The sequence below is a fragment of the Pogona vitticeps genome, chromosome 1, assembly GCF_051106095.1.
Source record: "Pogona vitticeps strain Pit_001003342236 chromosome 1, PviZW2.1, whole genome shotgun sequence".
NCBI lineage: Eukaryota > Metazoa > Chordata > Lepidosauria > Squamata > Agamidae > Pogona > Pogona vitticeps.
In genome coordinates this window covers 116088158-116111526 of record NC_135783.1, presented here as the reverse complement: position 1 = coordinate 116111526, position 23369 = coordinate 116088158, and the positions used below count along the sequence as shown (strand labels likewise).

Genomic DNA, 23369 nt, shown 5'->3' with positions numbered 1-23369 from the left:
CAAAAAAGCTATGAGATGAATTTTCTGGGTAAGTAAATTCGATAACCAGGGACATACTGTATGGCTTCCTTTTCTCTCTTCTGATAGTCACAATTTATTATTATTATTTATGTAGCACCATGTATGTGTTATGCTTTACATACAGAATGCAAGAGGAATGGTCCCGCGCTGTTCTGACACAGGGGAAATAACAGTCTACAGAAAGACTGGGTCAACTGAGAAATAATATGTGGCTGTTCTAGTCATACAGGCTGAAGTTTATAGTTTATCTGCACTATGCAATTGTAGCAGTTTGATATCAGTTTAACTGTCACAGATCCATCGTATGAATCCTGGGGTGACTAGTTTGGTGCAGTATTTAGAATCCTCAACCAGAGAGGTAATGTGTAGAGATGGGGGTATCTGTATACAAATACCTCTGCACATCTGGATGTAACGAGGGTCTGGCCCCTTGGGACCAGACTACACTCATGCGTGCGGTGGCGGCGGCTTTGCTCTCTCTTCCAACTGCTCTGGAGCTCGTGGTCAACTAGCTACTCATCAGCCTGGCAGAGAGGCTCGTCTTCCCCCCCTTCTTCCAGGAGTGGCTAGATGATTGTGAGCACTGAAGCAATTGGAAGGGAGAGCATGCATGGCGCATCTGCTGCTGCTGCTGGCTTTGCTCTCCCTTCCAATTGCTCCAGTGCTCACAGTCATCTAGCCACTCCTGGAAGAAGGGGGGGAAGACGAGCCTCTCTGCCAGGCTGATGAGTAGCTAGTTGACCACGAGCTCTAGAGCAGTTGGAAGAGAGCAAAGCCGCCGCATGCATGAGTGTAGTCTGGTCCCAAGGGGCCAGACCCTCGTCTTACGTCCAGCTGTGTGGGGGTATTTGTATTCGTAAACAAATACAAAGACCTCCATCTCTAGTCATGTGCTCTAGTTAAGAGACTGCCTTAGAACTCTTCTTCAGCAGAGAATTCTATGTACTACAACCAGCCTACAAATACCAGGATTCCATATGATGGAGCCATCCCACCTAGAGTGGTCGTAATTGACCAGATAGGTGGGGTATAAATGGAATGAATGAATGAATGAATGAATGAATCCCACTTTAAAAAGTACCAAATTGTGATAACTGTATTGTACAAATACACTCTTTTTTTTACAAAGAATAGGAAGTAAGCATGAATATTATATAAGTCACAAGAAGTGAGAGGTTGTGCCAAAGGCTTCATGGAAATTATGGGTTTTGAAGGAAATAAATTGTGAGTATTGAGGAAATGAAAGTGTTGGCCTAACACAAGTTATCTTGGCAGTAGTTCCTAGGACATGTGGCAGCAAGAGAACAAGAGTGGAGACCTTTAAGACCTTCAGATGGAGGGGACGGCATAGCTGGAAGAACAGAGATCAGTAGCAAGAATGTATCAGGATACAGGATGGAGACAAGAGGAACAAGTTTACTGAAGGTTTTGAAAGTAAGGAAAAGATGTTTGTGATGAATATGACAGGAAGCCATCATCTAGTACAGTGGACCCTTGACTTACAGACGGCTTGACTTACAGACTTTTTGAGTTACAGACTTCTCTGGCCGCAAAATTTAGGTTTGACTTGCAGCCTGAGAATTGACTTACAGACCAGAAAAAAACCAAAATGGAACAAAAACGGCCTGTTACGGGATTAATCGGTTTTCAATGCACTGTAGGTCAATGGAGACTTGACCTACAGACTTTTTGACTTGAGAACCGCCTTCCAATATGGATTAAGTTCTCAAGTCAAGACCCCACTGTACAGATCTGTTGCTAGCTATAGCAAGTCTTCTTTAGACTAATGTTATCTGCTTTCTGGAATATACTCAGTAAAGACAAACATATCCACAGAGGTCCTCCCTTAAATCACAGGACTTCTGTGGATATGCTTGCCTTTATACAATTATCTTGATTATGCTATTTAGGGTTGCCATTGTTTTTACTGTTCCTGTTTCTGTGCCTTTAACAACAGACTTGCAAAGAATTAGAAAGCAAACTTCTTCCTAGCAAGGAACTGAAATTAGAGGAGAATTCCTCCATACTGAGCTGCTGCTAAAGGCCTGGATAGTCCAAGAAGTAAGGAGCTACTATGCATGTATTATTTTTATTTTAATCTTGAGAAAATGGAAAGTTCACAGTGATTACCTGCATTAAAATGTGGATCTTCTTCCATTACTACTACGGCTTCTTCAACAGCATCTAATGCATTTCCTCCCTCTTTCAGGATATTGTAACCTTTCAGTGCTGCTCTGATGACTCCAGACCGACTTCCCTCTTCCCGCTCTTTAAAGATGCGACCAGCTCCACCATGAACCACAATAACTGGCTTCATATTCTTGAATCTTTTCCTGACTAGAAAGATATAATTATTCTTTAGAATTAGTATCTCTTGTAGAACAAAGTACAGAGCACGCTACAACCTTTTCTTCATTTGCTACTTCAGTTGATGACCTCTGATAAGACATCACCTGGGACTCTTTCACAAAGAGATTGATTGTACAGGTCAGTGGACCTCTCCTGATCCTCAAAACCTGTCAGAGCTGCACTATCTAAACATTTCTAAAGTGTAAGGAATTTATACTTCAGATTTTTCTACTAATTTAAGGCTCAAAGTTCAGTCTTCCCCATGTTGAATTTAAATTAACTTTTATTACTGATTAAACAGAAACAAAACAAACTTGTTTGTCTCAACTAGAGTAAATCTTCTGGATGAATCACATTTATATAAGTGTTGATTCAATGGGTCTGGACTAGCTGGGACTAACAGTAGGACTTAGATACTACTGCTACCACCACCATGAACAGCAGCAGCACCAGTAACAACAAAAATATTAACAATAATAATTGAGTACTTTTTCTATCTATTGCACGTTTTAATTTATTGTCTCAGAAATTCTACTCAGGCTAGCGTTTATATTTGTGTTGTTGTGGTCTCCCATCTTACAAGACACACTCTCTCTTGTATGTATGTTTGAGAAAGACAGGGAATATCTTTTCTAAGATATTGGCCCAAATATCCTTTCTTCTTTATGTTGGTGCACCACAATCTGTGTAATTTTTTGTAGGTGAATTGCCCTAAATTAAGAAATCACCACAGACATTATCAATCATATACTGAATTGACTGAGTCAGCATGCAACACATAAAGTCTATGGCAATTTTTTTAAGTTGGGGGAATTTGCCTACAGAAGTTATGCCATTTGTATGTAAGAAGTTTTTGATCATTGGTTGTTGTGGGTTTTTCGGGCTCTTTGGCCATGTTCTGAAGGTTGTTTTTCCTAATGTTTCGCCAGTCTCTGTGGCCGGCATCTTCAGAGGACAGCACTCTGTGCTCTGGTGTAGTTTGCTTGGGAGTGGAATATTTATGGCTGTGAGATAGGCTTTTGTCCTATTCAGGAGATGGGTGATTAGTGTGTCTTGTTGGGAGTGTATTGTTGTGATAAGGAGATCTGTCACTGTGATTGATGGGTGTTATTAGCTGGTCTTTTGTGTGTAGTGATCCCTGGTCCTGGTGGCTGCGTAGAGGTCGCTGACCTTTTGCACGCTGTATTTTTCAGAGCTGGAAGCCAAGTTTTGTTGAGTTTCAAACTTTCCTCTTTTTTGTTGAAGTTCTGTTGGTGCTTGTGGATTTCTCTTCTCCTTATCACAACAATACACCCAATTCATCTGTATACTAACAATTCATCCGTATACTATTATTCCCATGGAAAATGTGAAGGAGCAATATGAACCTCACAACAATCAGGGATACACCCTGGAGAACCATGACTTATTAGGCTGTCTTGCAATGCCAACAGTACACTGAAGAAAGGCACTTCCCTATTGGGGTTTATTAAGACAAAACTAATGGTGAATCAGTGAGCTGCTCAACCATCTGTGGATAAGTTTTAAAAAGTAAATGCCTTAATCCTGCAAAGTCTGCTCTTATTAAACTCTCATGGCTCTAGCAATCACATGTAACCTCTGTGACACTGCAATAGTTGGTAAAAAGAATAAAGTCGGATTCTAGTTTCTAGGACACAAACCAGGGCACATAACACTTTCTTCTGAATCAGAAGGCTGCTTCTGACAGTGTGATTTTCATCAATACAATTGTTCCTGTCAGTCACTCTTGTGCTGAAAACTCTAACTGAACATTTTTACAAAAGCATCTACCAGAGAGCTAGATGACACAAAGAGAATGGAGTGGCTTGCTATACTGACAAATGACTCACAAGGAATAGTCCTTATACCCAATTGTGTCACGGCACAGAGATTCAGGCCTACACTCATGAGTGAAAATTATAATGAAGGAAGCTGTACATTCCATCTAAGCCTATCTTTTGGTGTCTTTTTGTACTGTTTGGTTCTCCTTTGGAAAAACTGACTTTTCAGGGGGAAATATTTTTTAAAGCGAGTGGCAACTGTCCTATTATACACTTGGCAGAGCTGTTTTGAGGAAACATAGAGCAGAAGGGCAGTTACATGGCAGTTTCAATGTCTCTGGCAGGCTGTCCTTTGTCCAGCATACCCACATTTCTGCAATGAGATCCTGACCACTTGTTCTGTCCACATTCCAAATGCATCAACCATTTCTCACTACACTACATTGAAAAATAGACTGATTTGATCTTTCAAGAGGTGGTTGGGGGCTTTTGGTGGGGGTTGTAAGTTTCAGGAAGCCATCTTTTTACAAAATCACACCACTAGTTCTTCCAGTTAAGTACTGAGTTAAATGCCTGTCCAGAAGCTTCAGACAAGATCGTACTGCAGCCCTACCTGAATATGCCAAGGGTTTAATCTAGGCCTTCTACATGCAAAGTACGTACAAGCTACTAAGAGTGGAACCATGTAGTCAAATAGCATGGGATTTAGTCTGCTTATAAACCGGGTTAATTAAAAGTATTTTTTACTGGCCTCATGATGCAAAGGCAAATTGGTTCAGCCCTTTTTGCTGCCAAAGCAGATTTTCTTCTCTGCCGCTAGGAGGCATCTACATTTTCAAGCTAGAACCATTTCAACAGTAAGTTGTGATACATTCTTGTAAAGAGAGAGGGCATTCTGTGGGTGGGGTTTCAGTAATGTAGGCAGTTGGGGCACAATATTCAGGCCTTGGGGAGTCACACAAAGCAAGGTACCATTATTTTAATGTGGGGGACTGAGTGCTAGTTCTAAATCTTATCAAACACAGTAATTTTCAAGTTGTGTAGGAAGGCCTTCTTGCTGTACCAGCAAAAGCTTAGTGCTGTTAATTACTTAACCAACAGGTCTGAAACTGATCTTTTTATGGTTCATGGTGAAGTCGCTTTCTCATTTAAAGCTTGAGACCACTACATTTCAGAAACATTTTTCTATAGAAAAATACCATGGAAAGGTAATTCACAACCTAAGAGTACACAACATCAAAGGTTTGAACAGTATTTTTGCAAAATACATCATAATTCACATGTCAGAATGATTCTATAACCACCTTCCTCTTCCCATCTGTTACTCTTTTCCCTTACTTTCAGGTAACACATGCAGGCATTATTTCATCTCTGGTTACCATGATTTAAAACTAGTGATGTGATAAACTGTGATTAGAAATCAAATAAAAGTATCAGCAGAAGCAGGACCAGAAAAAAGAAGGACAGGCAGAGGCAGGACCAGAAGAAGGAAGGCTGCATGCTGGACTGTAACTCATATCACGTGAAGGGTGAACTCCCAAACCAGTGGTCACACAGCCCCTGACTGAATTTCATATGTAATACAGGCTGTGAATTAAATCACAGTGTAGCCATATCCTAAATTAAGGTCCATCACAGTAGTTAACTGGTTGTCTGCTGTGTATTCTCATATCAAGAGGACCAGATCACATTATTAAATATATCCTGTCATTTAGATGTCAACATTAGGCTCTGCCATCACAGATGAATTTTAGAACTTGCACTAACTTGCTGATTTACAGTATGTATTTTTAAGTACTGAGAATTGATTTTTAAAATGTGCTACTACTAAGAGAGACTTTTCAAAGCCAGGCAAAGGTATAAATGCCAAGTTACAGCTTGGAAACACTACAAGACTACAACTCCCAGGGTCCCCTTGGCAGCATGCTACAGTGACGGTGTGTCATGGAAGTTGCAGTCCAAAGAAACCATTTTTCTCAGCTCTGGGCAGAACTGAGGAGCCTACAGCCATTCAACCATTATTAAAATATGATCCTAGCCATGCCTCCCTATTGGCTCAGTTGATTAAGACTAATGGGATTTCGAATCCAGTAACGTCGGGATAGCTGCTTTTAGTCAACTCCTGCAGCCTTCCCATAGGCCTCTATCATCGTTGCAGATGCCCAGCTAACAAAGAACTGGTTCACACATTCGAAAAGTGCACCAAGTGGAAATTTAGCACTCGACCTGTAACTCAAGTTACCAACAAAATAAATGACCCCCCCTCGTGTTCAGAATGGGGGAGGAGCCATTACAAAACACCGCCTCCCAACAGGAACAAAACCTACTCTGGCACCTTTACGACAGAACAAATTTACTGTACAGTACTTCGCAAGTGATGGAGTTTGACTACAACTTCTTCGGACCACGTGGACTGTAATTTGTGATCCACCAGTGCTCACATCGAAATGCACCTGTTGGTTCTCAATGTGCCACCACAATACTTTTCGTTTCGTTTTGTTGCTGTCACGGCTGAAACGGACTCCTCTCTAATGAGGCTCCCCCTCGGAAAGCCTGGCGGATGATCCCTTCTCCCCCTTTTAGCAGGAGAACACGATCTCAGATCGCCTGAGAAATAGGGGAAGAGAACTAGGAAAACGGGAGCAGGCACCGCTCTCACGGACAGCCTCTCTTCTGAAGACCCTTTCTTTCTCCCCCCCCCCCCCCATCACATCGTCTCCCATTGACAACCCTTTCCTCACGTCGCGGGGTAAGAAAGCAAATCCGCGATGGAAAAGGGTGAAGATCATGAAGTGTTTAACAAGTCAGCAGCAAACACAAGGGGGGGGGGGGAGGAACGAAGCGCAGTGTAGTGAGCCTGAAAAGGAACGCTCTCGTTCCTTCCTTCATTCTCCCGTTATCTCAGCCTGTTGCAAGATCTGTCTTTACAGAGCAGATTTACTCACAGAAAGCTGCGTTCCCGACTGCCTGCAGTCGCCCTCCACCACCACCACCCTTTAAAAAAAAAGAGAGAGAGAGAGAGAGAGAAGGAAACGGAATCTAGCAGAAGCCAAGAGACGCGTCCAACTGCTGTCCTCCTCTCCCAGCACAACGCCTTCCCAGAGCAAAGAGATGGGAGCAGCTCGTTGGCTTAACGTGTACCTTTGCCCTTGGAAAGGATACCTGCCGCCGCCTTTCGGTGCGATGAAGCCAAGTTACCCTCAACTATAATGGCCGCCGTTCCCTTCAGGTCCGAATAGGAAGGGGGCCGCCCTCGCTAAAATGGCTGACCCGTCGTGGTTCCTGTAGCGGGACTGAAGCAAAACGGTTACCCGTTGTAAAGATGGCTACATAGACAGGAGGTGTTTGTTTACCCGCCGGGCGCATCTCCTCGCTTCTCTCGGGGAAGGCTGAGACAGTAAGAGGCAAAGAAAGTTGTTCAAAGTGTGCTCGAGGAACCGAGGGACGATATGGAGACGACACGTTCAGATTTCAGGAGATATAACAAACTGGCATCCTCGAAATTATTAAAGTATTATTCTTTTTATTATTATTATTTGCATTGGTATTAAAATTACTAGAATTCTCAAGGTGAATTGCAGCTTACTCCGATACCACTCTGATGGCAGAAAGTGAGGAGGAATTAAAGAACCTCTTCATGAGGGTGAAAGAGGAGAGTGCAAAAATCGTCTGAAGCTCAACCTCAAAAAAACTAAGATCATGGCCACTGGTCCCATCACCTCTTGGTAAATAGAAGGGAGGAGGCAGTGACAGATTTTACTTTCTTGGGCTCGGGGATCATTGCAGATGGTGACAGCAGCCACAAAATTAAAAGACTCCTGCTTCTTGGGAGGAAAGCGATGGCAAACTTAGACAGCATTTTAAAGAGCAGAGACATCACCTTGATGACAAAGGTCCGCATAGTCAAAGCTATGTTTTTTTCAGTATCGATGTATGGAAGTGAGAGCTGGACCATAAAGAAGGCTGATGGCCTAAACAACAACTACTGAAGAGACGTTGTTGCCTCTGCATTCCTCCCCCCCCCCCCCATGGTTGGCTGTTCTTGATTTGAACTATCATTTTGATGGTCAGGTTTCAGGCCTGGAATACAGGAAGTGGTAACTAATGCCTCAGTCTTATTCCTTAAAATAATCCTAATTAACTAGAGGAACATTCTGCTGAGTAAACCATGCTGTAGGTAAGTGCAGGATGTGGTTTGCACTTAGCCCAGCCCAGCCCCACAAAATATATGATTAGGATCAATGGTTTCCAGGGCAAGCTTCATTGGACTAGTTATCCCTGCTGGCTAATAAACTTGGATGGTTAACCTTGGCTTGGTTATTCCTTTTTTGAAGTGAGGCCACTTCAGACAATATGTTTGGTATCTCCTTGAAGCCCGATTCTACTATGAGGGTGCTTCTGTGATGCACACTGGAAGCTATTGCCAGGGAGGCAGGAGAGCTGTCCTAAGAATTATTTTATTTAATTAATTAATTAATTAATACCTCGCCTCTCTGGTCATTGCGACCACTCTAGGCGGCTTCCAGACAATATAAAAGAAAACATATACAAATAACAAAACAAGAAAAGTAAATCAATATAAGACAATAAACAATAAACAGTAGACAAATTCTTCAAAATGGAAAGTAACAGAGAAAAAGTGAAGAAGAAAGACATTAAGTATTGACTGGAGGGAAGGCCTGCTTAAACATCCAGGTTTTTAGTTGGGTCTTTAAAATGCCCAGCGATGGGGCTGCATGAATCTCTGGAGAGAGGTTGTTCCAGAGGCGAGGGGCCACCGCCAAGAAGTCCTGATTTCTTGTTTTTTCCTTTTGGGCCTCCCTCGGCGTCAGGCCCTTCAGCCTCACCAACTGAACATGTGAAGAGGGCAACAGATTAGTCCCAGTTTCCTACATCATTTTATTTGTATAATGACAAGTCTGAATCAAAGTATGCCTGGAGGCTCTTCATACAACTCTGGGCCCTGATTTCTCCTTGTTCTGGCTCACATGGTAAGTCTCCATGCATATAAAGAATCTATACTTCATATCTGTCACTACCACCTGACCAAAGTGATGACCAGAGAGGATGGAATTAGTACACTTCTCACTTGTTTTGTTAAGCTCTATCAACTAAAGAGTTTGTTTTAGCACTTGGTGTTTACTTTTGGAGTGTACACATCTCATCAGATAAACCTTTCCAGAATGTAACAGCAGCCATCATGACCAAAATCGAGACTGAACTCTTGATGTTTGCCTCAATATGTTTTTGAGCCTTAATTAAATATGTATTTGGTTGGAGAAACGCTTGTTTCTCCTCGAAGTAGCAGATAACGTTCTGTAGCAGAAGACAGGGCTCCTGTTTTTTGATGTGCTACAAAGAATGTCTAAGCAGACCTTTAACCTAGCCCATTTCTCCGCTCGAGTATCAGGTTCAGAAACAGCTTCAAATATATATGCTATATGGGCAGGCAAAGATATCAAACTTTGTCAGAGCTAAAAATAATCCAGAAAAGACTGCCTTGTCCTTGGGGGGAAAAACGGAGTATAAAGTAAAGTGAAAGAGACCCACTGAGGACTCTCACCACTCTCTTTAGTTATATAAAAGATTCCATGACTTGGTGGCCATCAAATAAAGGGCATCAAAAAATTAAATAGCACCAATGTGTTAGATGTGGTCTGGATGTCATGAGCTTGTTGAGAATAGAAATAAACTGAACTGGGGAACTTTGGCACAGAATCTTCCTTTTAGAATGACCTAGTATCTAGACAAAGATACAGAGTAGAAAAGCAGGAACAAGAATCCCAGGTCTCTTAGTATACATTTAATAATTTGTCCCTTATACAAAATTAAAATGCTACAGTACTTATGGCACACATGTGCCTCTGCTTACAGTTTACAGCACTGTATATCACAACGGTATCTGGAAAAAAATTATAAAAGAATAGGTAGATAGGGATACACATATAAATGTAATTACTTGAACTCTTCGCTGAGCTAATCAAGAGACATATAACCCTGCACTGACGAAGTAACAAATACAAAAATTATCCTGTGGAGATTTCTTAGTATGTGGGTATGGCCCAACAACTTGGTCTGAGGGAGAGTGACAAACACAAAAGTGAGATTGCATGAATTTTCTCATCAGATAACAGAGGAGAGCCAGTTCCATGACAAAAACATATCTGATTAAAATTTACAGTTGGAAATGTGGAGGGAGAAAGAAAGTACGGTAGGTTCCACTAGAAAGCAGTTCTTGAAGCAGCTAAAGTAGGTGATCATGGATGATTCCTGTTAGCTTGGTTTGCTGATGAAGAAATACTGAACAAAGAAAGTTCAGAGTATTTATTTATTTTATTTATATCCCGCCTATCTAGTCAATAGACCACTCTAGGCGGCTCACAACAGGGGTACAACAATAACTAAAAACGAATTTACAAAGAAGAAAACTTGTTGCCTAAAACCCACATGGCTACACTACAGACCGTTATATTCTTTCAATCACACACATTGTCACTGTCAAGCTCCATTCATGTGAGTGTACAGTATATCATAATATCATATTGGTGTAACTTGAAAGGAAAACATTGGACAAAGCTAGCCAGACTCCTGGACCCACAGCTGCTCTTACTTGTTATGTGCTGTCAAGTCACTTCTGGCTTAGGGTGACCTAAACAAAGTCTTCAAAATATGTGAGGTGTTCAAGGAGTGGATTACCACTGCTACCCACAAGTGAATGTCCAAGGCTAAGAAGGGATTTAAATCCAGCTCTCCCATGTCTCACTCCTAATCCAGTACTCTGTTCACTACATCCCAATGGCTCTCACTAGGGACAGAAAAATATGTATTTTCTGCTTTCTCTCCTATTTGAATTTTGGTAAATCATTAAAAACCAGTTGTAAGAAAATTCTCATCTGTCTCTAAGTTAAGTAATTCTATTAGTTTTCATTTCTTCCACATATATTGATCAGAATCCAATTCAGTATTTCTACAGGCAGAAGTGCAATAGCATAAATCAAAGTGGCAAACAGTTGTCAATTAATGAAATTTCAGCTGAATTCTTAATCACGTCCCAAGTCACACAACTGGTGCACAACTAGGAATTCAGTTGGAGACTTGCTAGGTAGAAGTTATTCACCATCATTGCATTAACACCAGCAGAAATACTGAATTGCATTCTGGTCATTTTAATTTCAGTGTGGACACTGTGTCTATCTGAGATTGCAGAAGAAGTATGGCAGACTATGTATGTGTGCAATGACCAAATTTTTTGAGCAGTAGATACAGTAGTTGCCAATACTAGAGACAATTCAGATTCAGTTATCTGTTAAATACCATTTGCCACAAAATATTCACATACAGATGTACCTCGGTTTACAAATGCCTTGGCTAACGTAATTTTCGGTTTACAAAGGAAAATCCATTGAAAATAATGCCTCAGTTTACGATTTATTGTTATTTATTTTTTTACAGTACAAAGCAAGTTTCCCCAGGATGCACTGTGCCTGGAGGTTTATAGCGCTGCGCCCACTCCTATGGCAAACTGTGTCTCGGTTTACAAATTTTTCACATTACGTAGCATCCCAGAGAATGCATTAAATTCGTAAACCGAAGTACAACTGTATATAGAGTGAAAAAATTGAATCATGTATCCCAGTCCTCATAGTTTTATTATGAAGTTTGAAGGCAATCCAGTACACACTTACCTTAGAGTAGATAGATAGATAGATAAAACTTTATTACGGTCAAAGACCAGCCATAAACCTTAGATTAATGTACACCTCTAAACAGACAGATCATAAACTGAGGTGGGCAAAGTTGAACCCACCAAATAATGTTGGATTGGAATCCCTAACATTTCTCATCACTAGTTATGGTTATTAGAGCTGACTGGAGCTGCAGTCCAAAAACATCAGGGTGGTGGAGGATTACTTTCCATACTCCTGTGCCAGGCATCTCCCCTTCATTTTCCTCCCTTCCCACTCAATGCTGCTTTAAATTTATACTAAATAAAACCCTTTTAAAAAGGAGAATAACCTCCAGTTTTCCAAAATGTTCAATTCATTCAATTCTTGAAAGCCTTGAGTGTGATCCTATCCATTGCAGGAAGGGGTCTTACTTTTGAGTAAGTATTGGTCTTTAAATGATATTTTGTAAACAAAAAAGAAAGAAAAACTAAGAATAATTTTGTATGTACTGTGAACCATGGGGACAGATTTGAGATAATCTATTTTATTAGAAAATATGCTACACAGAATATAAATCTGATAAATTTTATATAAGTAGACAGGCAGAAATATTAGCTACAAATTGATATGAAATCATAGTCTTTGCATTGTAGTTACGGGGGGGGGCTGCTAGCTGCATGAAGAATTGAAATTGGAGAATTCTCCCCCCCCCCCCGCACACAGTTTATATGAATAGGATTATCACTTCCACTAGGGACGCTCTGAAAGCAAGCTATTGTATTTGGTTTTTTGCTTTTTGTAAAATACTTAATAGTTATAGAATAAATGGCAGATGATATGAAAGGTGCTGTGATTTGGAGGAAAATTAAATACATGGATACTAGGAATAATCTACAGTTTTCAACAAGCAAAATATTTCTAAATATGTTTTGATGCATAACCTACAGTATTGTTTATCATATAATATACATATAGATAGGTAGCGAAAGCTATAGATATATGATTCACCTGCATATAAACAAAACATATCTCCTCCCTCCTCCCCCTATACTGTATATGAACACATACACACACACACACACACATATATATATATATTCTTTGTGTATTTGTATGTATATGTATGTATGTGTGTGTGTGTATGTATGTGTGTATACACACACACACACACACACACACACACACACACACACACACACACACACACACACACACACACACACACACACATACATACAAATACACAAAGAATATAAAGTCCAAGAGCGTTTGTTGGAAAACATGCGAAACAACATCTCTTCATCTCTTTCATGTCTATTCACCTAATTCCCAGTGATGAAATTTCATTGAGCCCCAATAAATAAATACAAATCTGTGAGATGTTGTCATCATGCTGCAAATATGTCTCCACCCACTTACAGATGGGAGAACCTTCAGCATGTGTTTTGAATGGCTTAACTTCACTGAATGCAAGAGTAGGTGATACCTTTTATTGGACCACTAAAATGTAAAACAAATAGCAATCTTTCATGGATGAAATCCACTTCCTCAGGTTCATGGATGGTGCAGAAAAAAATACGTTACATATTTGAGAGAGATTAGTAATTCTTGTGAAGCTGGGACTCTACTATCTGTGTAGCAAGGTTTGAAATTTTTACACCTTGAATCTTGAGACCAAAAGGCTGCAAATTATTCTGCGATTGCCCCTCTCCACACACTATTTTTAGTGGTCCAATAAAAGGTATCACCACCAGCCCCCCTTTCTTCCCCAATCTCAGCTTTACTGATTATAGCTGACTATGGCAGTTCCCCACCCCACCCTGTAATGTTATTTCCAGGTTCTTAGTCTTGATGGAAGACATTTTAAAACATATAACAAAAAATAATCAGGTTAAGAAATGAAACATTTTTGATCTATTTCATTTTTCTTGTGTGCCATCAAGTCTTGTCTGACCTATAATGACATTATGAATTAATGATCTCCCAAAGGTATTATGAAAATATCTTACTCTTTTCTTACTGACTTCGATTTTTCCCCTTAGAATTGCTGTCTTTTCTAGTGAGTCTTGTCTATTTGAGTTTATAGAGTTATCCTGGCAGTGGAGAATTCAAGTAATTAAAAAGCTTCTTCCTGTCCTATGCATGGTCCCCAATGGCTTCCCAAGAAGAAAGTGATTCTTCAGGAACTTTAGGAACTTTTGGGGGGCAGAATGAGAATTAGAAATTTGTTATTTCCAAAAAATTGCTGTGACTGATGACTTGATCAGCCTTATGGATCATAACATACACACCAGGATTTCAGCCAAAGTTTTAGTAGTCACAGTACAGACTGTGAGTCAAAATCTTCATTTGTTTAATTCTCACAATCGATAACAAAAAACTGCAAAAATAAATAAATAAATCTGCTTCCCTGCAAGGCCTATTAAAACTGAGCTTTGAGAAGAGTTTCTGGTAGACATAAGCACTTCGTATTCTTTGTCCTGAGGAAATGAATACGAATTATGGTACCATTGGCCCAGTCCCACCCTCCAGAACTGGCTAGGCCATTTACTGGGCTTCACACTGGGCTTGGCTCCGTCGCCATTACACCAATCACAGAAGGAGCCCAGTGGGTCCTTCCCTGCCTCTTTGCGCAGCTGGCCACTGTGGCGCGGAGGCAGGACAGGGAGCCTTCCCACTCAGCCGATGCATGGTTGGCTGTGTGGCGAGGTGGGGAAGGGCTGGCTGGGCTCCTTCTGGGATTATAGCACTGATGAGAATGACAGAGCCAAGTGCTGAATACAAAGTGCCCATGTTTAGTTTTTGCATATGTGAGAACAATTTTTGTGCATATTATGTAAATTACACAACTTGTAACCATTCATCAGATGGGGTATTCACATACTTTGGATCAAGCAACTACAGTAACCCTTCTGTACTTTCTCTCTGTATGTATGCACATGCAGAAGCACATGTGCTTTGTATCACAAAGGAAAAGACACTAGTTTTGCACAGACACATTTAATGCAAATTGTGGAAACTTATGAGAAAACACTGGTTGTCTCATTCTCATCCTGGAGGTGAGAACTCTTGCAGGGCTTATGCCACTTGTCTTTTCATTATGTTTCATTTGTTGATTGTGAATATGTTTAACTGTTGGTTGTTATGGTTGTTGTACAGATGTCTTGACATGTGGAAACAATCCTCATCACAAACAATTAATTTAGCAAGACTTTTTTACATCCCTAGTATAAAAGAAAGTTTTCCTCTACAAATAACCATAGGCAAATAGGGGGTGAAAATGGTTTACCGCTTTCCCTAAAACATCATGCTATACATGCCAGTACTCTTGGGTTTAGTGATGAGTATGGGTGAATTATTTTGGCAGTCCCCTATAAATGTTCATTGCCTACATTGTCATCACCAGTATCAGTGTACCAATGCAGGAGGAAGGGCTGCTGATTAACAGTAGGCATCCTGAATTACTGCCTTTAGCCTGCCTTGAATCTATGAAAGTTTTGAATCAAAAGAAGCCCCCCCCCTCCCCGGTTTGTCAGTAGGTAAATCAGGCTGCAATCGTATACCCATTTAATCAGAGAATAACTCACTGATCTCAGTGAGACTTATTCCTCTATAAATTATGGGTAGGATGGCACTGACAATCCTATGAAGTATAAACAGGGAACTCCATTTGTGTGTTTGGATAATTGTATTAAAGATCTGCCAGAACTGAAATCTGAATAACCAGTTGCCCTTCTCCAATTCAAGGGCTCCAAATATTTGCTTCACAGAGAAATGTTGGTTACACACAATTTTGTGCAGTGTTACTTAACAGCTCAGTGAAGCACGGGTTCAGAACAACCTGGAAAATTGCCCATTTTGATCTATGATCACACAAGAATTGGAGGTTGTTCATGACTTTGTGTACCTTCTCTGACACCCTCTCTCTAGATGTCGAGCTGGATAAATGCATTGACAAAGCAGCTACCATGTTCTCTAGACTTACAAAGAGAGTATGGCTCAATAAGAAGCTGACGACACATACCAAGATCCAGGTCTATAGAGCCTGTGTCCTGAGCACACTCCTGTACTGCAGTGAGTCCTGGACCCTTTGTGCACGGCAGGAGAGGAAACTGAACACCTTCCATATGCATTGCCTCCAACACATTATTGGTATCACCTGGCTGGACAAAGTTCCAAATAGAGTAGTCCTAGAACAAGCTGGAATTTTTAGCATATGCTGTATACATTATTGAAACAGTGACATCTATGTTGGCTTGGGTATGTCGTGAGAATGGCTGATGGTCGGATTCAAAAAGATCTCCTGTATGGAGAATTAGTGCAGGGAAAGCGCCCCAGAGGGAGACCACAGCTGCGATACAAGGACATCTGCAAGCAGGCCTTGAGGGTGGACCTCAACACATGGGAAACTTTGACATCTGACCGTTCATCCTGGAGGCAGGAGGTGCATCATGGCCTCTCCCAATTTGAAGTGACCCTTGTCCAGCAGGCCGAGGCAAAGAGGCAGTCCTGAAACCAGCAAAATCAGGGAGCTGGACAGGGGACAGATTGGATTTGTTTTCAGTGTGGAAGGGATTATCACTCTCAAATTGGCCTCCTCAGCCACACTAGACGCTGTTCCAAATCCTCCATACAGAGCACGTTATCATAGTCTTTTGAGACTGAAGGATGCCTAATGTAATCTATGATTCCCCAAATCCCCCAGTTAATATGGCTAGTGGGGATACTGACAGGAATTTTGTGAGTGAGTCATAATAATCCACAAAGTAACTTTTCCAAGCTCTGCTTACATTCATGTAATCGCAAAGCATCAAAGTGGATCACAGAAACTGTGGTTTCAAAGTGGTTTAAGGCTTTCCCCAAGTATTTATCTCTTTAGTCTTGGAATACACTTAAAGGAAACTAGGGGAAGAGTTTCTATGAACTCTGGATGCCTTATTCATTTTTTAAAAAAAAAGAACCTGAAACATTCTGTGTTTCTGAAAATGGACTGATGAGATGCAGCAGAACAAGGCAACTGCAGGGCAGCTTTAAAGAGGGAACTACAGGGTTTCTAGGCTGCTCTCTTTCTGAGTATGAGATCAGACTTGTTTTAACAGTGCAAACTTTCTTATCTATTAAAAATAGATCACACTGCAATGAGCTCAGGAAGGAATCAGCTAAGGATATGTGGTATAACATTATCTTGTTACAGTATGTGCCAAAAATTTAATAAGAAATCAGAATTGTTCTGCCTTGCTTAGTCTTTGAATTGGAATCTGATTTGCAGTGAATTTAATTGACTTCTTCAACATTGTATAATATACAGTAAATGTATGTATCTTTTTTAAAATTCAGTTTATGGAGAAGGGGGAAAAGACAGCCACCCTGACAATAGCACTGCGTTGGTTTGCACTGTGGGATCCATAATATTAATAATAATAATTGTGTGCTGCCAAGACAATTCTAATTTATGGTGTTCCTTTCCAGAGTTTTCTAGATATAGGATAAGTGGTTTACCGTTCCCTTCTTCTGGGGGGGGCACTCTAGGATTGTGCAGGTTATCCATAGGCTGGCTCTTCTCCCAAGAGACACAGTGGGAAATAAAAATACACTTACTTTTTTATAGGGTGTAGTAATCTGATTATCTGAAGATTCTGGTTGTTTATCTCACTGTATACCATTCAGAGAAGGGAAGTAAATTCTTTTTCAAGAATTGTAAGTTTCACCTAAGTAGTCACTGCTCCACTTTGACAGCCAGAAATCTAAAAGAAACGATGATAAAAAGCTGATTTATGTTTCTTGAAAACTAAAATATGTGTATTTATTTCTTAAATACCATGAAAATCCATTATTTTATTGCTACAGGTGATCTCTCCATCAATGTGGATCACAACTACTCCAGAGTATTGTTTTATTCATAGGCGACGTGGGTAACATATGCAGTGGTCAATCTTCCAGTGATGAACTTCTCTGTAATTAGTTAAGCTGGTCTTCTTTAGACAGCATATCTGCTATTGGGCCACACTCGAAGCCTTACCAGTTTGATAGAACCTACCAGAACTTGTTTTCTACTGGCATATCCAACAAGAGCCCAGGGTCACCATCATGACACGGGAGAGCAGAACTTTATGGGGGAGATATGAATATATCTTGGATAGTTCAGTGATGCCTTCATCTCAGATCACTAAACTATTTGACTAGAATGTTATATACCAACACACTGATTTAAATATTTAACAGGAAATGCTCCTGATCAAATCTGTCTGCCTCAGAAAGAACAAGTCACTAGTCTTAAAATACTTCTACGTTTAAGCTCATTTCACACACAAGGGAGTAATGGTATTGAAATCAAGGGGAAATCAATGAAGAGACACTCTAGTCTGTTGCTTGCAACCAGTTGCAAGTCAGCAGTGAAATACTTGCAACAACAGCAACATTTACAATCAAGAGGAACAGGCCGAACCTTTGGATGGGACATACGTTAAGTGGGTAAGTTGCTAGTAGCTTACCCAGGACACATTTCCTGAATGGCAGACTACCTGCCATGTAGGGTCTGAGGCAGGAGAGGGCTCATATCTGACCCAGATTCCTAAATTTCTTCTATGTATTACATTGTCATGCACTATGCACTTGAATGGCATACCTCCATCCAGATTTGTTCCCCATTCCTGTTCACCAGGATGTGAGACCAGTGTTTTGCCCTGGTAGATGTGTGAATTGAGTACAGGGCACAAGTATGAGGGAAGGGGGACACTATGGCCTAGGCTGTCTCCCATTATATTATATAGGGGGAAAGGAGGAGTTACATAGTGCTTGACAATATTTAGGATCATTTATTCCCTTTTGTCTACTAATCTGTTGTTCTGATTGTCTGAGATTTTCCAGAGCTAATCAGAAGCAGTTTTAGAGCAGAAGAAACATTCTGAAGAAAGAATTGGCATATGTGTCTCAGGAGGACTTGAAGTTGAAAAACAAAGAGATTTGTGGGATAGTATTTAGGGTGTTGAACTAAGATTCTGGAGACCTGGTTCAATCCCCACCCAGCTCACCAGGTGACTGGGAGAGTCACATATTTTTAAGTTAACATGGGGAGAAAGAGACCCATATATGGATTTAGCTCACTGGAAGCAAGGAGGAATATAAAAAGGTAAATAAACAATAGTTAGGAAAAGAGAGAGGCTATTGACTATTTCTTTCCTTACTAATCAAGAAAGGCTAAGAGAGGTTGTGTTATGGATTAAAGAGAAACTGTATTTAAGAATGGTAAAATTTAAAGTGAATGTGTGCAGTAGTATATGCTAAGATACAGAATGCAGATCTATGGTAGACTATAATTTTCCTGGTAAACAGGTATTGTTGTGCTGGAGGATAGTGATGACTCTTGTAGATAATTGGTAATTCCTTTATAATTAGTAAAAAGTATGAACAACAATTGTACAGAGAAAGTGTAAGAGAATAGTTCAAGTCTCAGAACTGCCCCTCTTCACAGTAGCTAGTACTTTAAATGTTAAAAATCATTCTGAAAACATTTTAAATAGAAGAAAATAAAAATCTTTACTTATAGTTGTGATCAGTAGTTGCAAAGAGAATAATAAAAGGATTGAAAAATGGAGTCTCCGCCATGTTGAAGATATGTCCTCCATGCTTGCTACATGCTCAGGGAAGGAGAGAAAGAGAGAGAGAGAGTAACAAAGGAAGAAAAGCAAACAAAACAGGAAGAGAGGGGGGCAAGCCAGAGGAAGGAAAAATAACTTTAACAATAGGTTAGTTACCAGAGATAACCACTTTAGGTTGTGAACATTCTCCTCTCACTGATACTCAGTGCATGCAAGATTGTGATTTTCCCAACCGAACCAGATAGAAGTATGTGACAGCCTGTAAGTCTAAATGAAAGCCTTATTTCTTTCCTTTGATAAACGACCCCTACTGCTTCATCACTAGTCACTACTACAGTGAATATATCAGCAGAGCCTAATACTCACTGGTCATGTCCAACCATAATGTTTCCAGAAACCGTCAGTTCTGCAGATGTTGCCATATCATGTGCTCAATTTGCAGCTTTTCTATTATGGCCCTTTCATAGCACAATAAATATGTGTTTGCTGTTTAATATTTTTGTACGCGCAAGTCATTTATTATTTCACCACTGTGAGCTGAAACTGTTGTACCTATGTTGGAACCAAATAGGACCAAGAAAACAAGACAAAATGCTGTAATGGAAAACAAATCTCTTATCACCACTTAATCTGCCATTGTACCTACAGTTTAAAAATGCAATATTTCTTTCCAACAGGGAAGTGTCTGCACTATTTACATCATATTGCTCTGACATATATTAGCTATATTAATGTCAGTAGTCACAGAATTCCAGACACATACAGAGAGAGAACAATGTTTATAAGCCATAACTAGTTTACAGTCCCTTTATGCTTTCTCATGAGGCTGAGTAGTTCATATTCAGTGCATTGAACAGTTTATGACGACTAAATCTGTATTCATTCTACAAGAGATTTAGACATTGGTACAGTTTAATATATCCAGTGTCAAAACACATAGGAGCTGTGCTGGATCATATAGCCCTGCATTCTGGTCCCATAATATCCAATAGGATATCATGCAACTGATCCAGCAGAATGCCAAACTGAGTCAGGCTGATTTGGGCTGAACTGTTTCACACCGATTCAACCATTCAGACACTGAACACAAACAAACAAACACCGAGGAAGTGTGTCACCAACGTGTTGGAAAATAGCATCATAAAATGACAGCCTTATGGTAGGGAGAGGAGGATGGAGACATTACCTGTAGCATGCTGGATCAGACCAGTCTCTTTGCTCACTGATAACTCGGGAGCCCACTCTATCTCACAAGCATGTCTCCAGGCACAGATCTTCTGCAGAATGGACAGTGTAGGTACCGTAACTCTCGCTCCCCTGTCACCTTTGTCCATGAGAAGAGCAATCTTGTCACACATTAGGTTCTACGGGGGCAAGCCTCTCATTGAACTACCCTCACAGGGAGCACGGAGGAGACTCCAGAGGTGGAGCATGACAGAGGGGGCATTCTGTTCTACTTCCCAGTCAAAGGACATGTAGTGACAACAGTGATAGAAAGACCTCTGTTTTGCTGCCACCTTTGTCCTCTCCCAGTCCCAGATGTCTGCCTCAGGGATTCTAAGCAACTTCCAGGATTGAAAATCCTAACATTTAAAAATTCTATCCCAAATTATTCCTAAAGGTTGGCAGCACTTAATAAGAAAGAGATTCCCTGCCCCTCATTTAAAAGCATGTTCTGCCGTTTGGTGAAGATAGTTTTCTGCAGTTCATACGTAAATATTCAAGGTAACTGCCCCAGGTAGTTCTAGTCCAAAAGAGATTGTAATATTAGTAGCAACTGAACTGTTTTATGTGGAGGGAAGTAATTCTGGGAGACACTGGCAAAGAATTGAGCCTGATGCTAACTGCCTCTTTGAACTGAGTTCAGCTGTGGTAAGCGTTGCGGTATTAAAGCAAAATTTGTTGCACAATTCAGTCTCCTGTGGTATATGATGATATAGAATCTGCAAACATTTACTGTTTGAGTGATTACATTTCAAGAGTTTGTTAGGCTAATTAGCTTTGCCTCTTTGGCATAAACCTCAGTACAGTGTGGAAACATATGGAAAGGGGGTGCAGTGCTTCCCTTATAGGGCAGGAAATGCAGAACAGCAGATCTTTTGATTTTTTTAATTCACCTTATAGTAGGCAGGATCAGAACAGCAATTCATGCTACAGGCAAACTAACACAGATTGACCCACCTTCTATGTTTGAGGTTACTGTACCTCTCTTATACTTGCCCTAACAAGCACCCGGGGCAGCTTCCTTTTCCAAAAGAAAGCTAAATGGACTTAGTCTAACTTTTGCCATGAAGCATTCAAGCCCAGCCTTTCTCCAATTGAGCACAATTTCGGTGTGTGTCTGTGAGGTGGATAGAATGACAGACTAGGACTTAGGAGACCTCGGGTTGAATCCCTGATCAGTCGTGGAAACTCACTGGGGGTGTGTGGAACTGGTACAGCAACACCTTAAATGTTTCGCTTGCCTTGAAAGTCCTGTTGGGATCAGTAGAAGTCAGTTGTGACTTGATGGCACCTAATATAACTGATAAGTGGAACTCCCTGAATGGAGAATTCTGGGGTCAGAAGTTAAAAAAAGTTCATGCCTAATAGTAACCTTAATCGGACCTTCCAGGTAAATGATATACATAAAGAATGGTTTTACTAGTAGCGCATCCCTCAGCAAATTTTACATGGCCAAGTAGGGATTCGAACCCAGGTTTCTTGAGTCCTACTCTGCCATTCTATCTGCTAGGCATGTGCACAGTGAAAACTTTCACTTCGTTTTTGATTCAATTTATTTCGGAGCTACCCTTATTGTTTCCTTTCACTGCCTCGTGCATTTGACATGAAAGGACTCATGTCTTTTGGGTCCTTTCATTTTGTTTTCATTTTCGTTTTGGGCCTGATAAAGTCTTAAAAGAACCCTTGGAAACAAAAAGCAGAGAGGCAAGAGGCATGGCAACAGAGAGGGAATCAAATCAATCTACTGTGAATCTCTATCATCACACCTATGCAGCTCACACTATTTTATATTCACCATCATCATCAGGCAGCAGTACAGATGAGAAAGAAAAAGTCATTATCATCAGAGCAGAATATTACTAGCAAATCAAGCAAATTAAAACAAGAAGCCGGGACCACCACCACCACCACACACAGGGAAATAAAAGCAAAACAAAAGCACAGCTGCTCTCCTGTCCCATAAAGTAATAGGAAGGGACCAAATAAAGTCTAAAAATGGGGGGGGGGGGAGAAAACCCAACCAAAACCTGGGGTAATTTTTCTCCTGCCTGCCACTGGATGGCTTCTCTTCCCCTGCGTCCTCAGCAGCAGCAGAACAGGAGCACAAGCTGTAGGCCACCATTATATTTTGGGGTAGCAAATCCTATAGGTTAGCTGTGCATTGTGTAAAGAAGCACTTCATTTTATCTGTTCGCAATCTCTCACTATTCAGTCGACAATCCTGGGTCCAAATATTATTAAAGATAGCTAGGCTGAAGGCTAGGTAATGGTCAAAAACCTGTTGGTTAGCATAGTAAATTACACTAGAGTAGGCCCAATGAATCAACTCCTCTGTATGTTCCATTGAGTCAAATGAGCCTGTTCTAACTGCAACATACTGTATTATGTTTTAAAAATTTGCCGTTACAGTAGGCCCATTTGAATCAATGGAAGTAACAGAAGAGTTGACTCATCAAATCTCCATTGATTCAATGGGTCTCCTCTAGTGCAATTTACTGTGCTAACCAACAGAATTTGGGCTAATGATTTATCAGCTTCTATTCAATGGTAATATCTACAATTATAGCATTTACAGTGGGGTCTCGACTTACGAACTTAATCCGTATTGGAAGGCAGTTCTCAGGTCAAAAAGTTCTTAAGTCGAATCTGCATTTCCCATAGGAATGCATTGAAAACCATTTAATCCGTATCTGCTCTTTTCGTCCATAGAAACTAATAGGAAGCTGCTA

General features: G+C 40.5%; 1 protein-coding gene across 8 annotated transcripts in view; it reads right to left on the bottom strand.

Annotated features, from left to right (window-relative positions):
• The window catches only part of ASRGL1 (asparaginase and isoaspartyl peptidase 1), a 38933-nt gene extending 31482 nt beyond the window's left edge, over positions 1–7451 (bottom strand). For 3 of the 8 annotated variants that reach the window (XM_020785864.3, XM_072999999.2, XM_073000005.2), the window contains exons 1-2: positions 7293–7445; positions 2152–2358 (exon numbers count right to left, since the gene is read on the bottom strand). In XM_020785864.3, coding sequence (XP_020641523.1) covers positions 2152–2338 — 187 coding nt within the window. In that variant the 5' untranslated portion in view covers positions 2339–2358; positions 7293–7445. The other 5 variants (XM_020785869.3, XM_078386049.1, XM_020785865.3 and 2 more) reach the window with 5 other exon arrangements.
• Positions 7452–23369: the final 15918 nt, after the last annotated feature.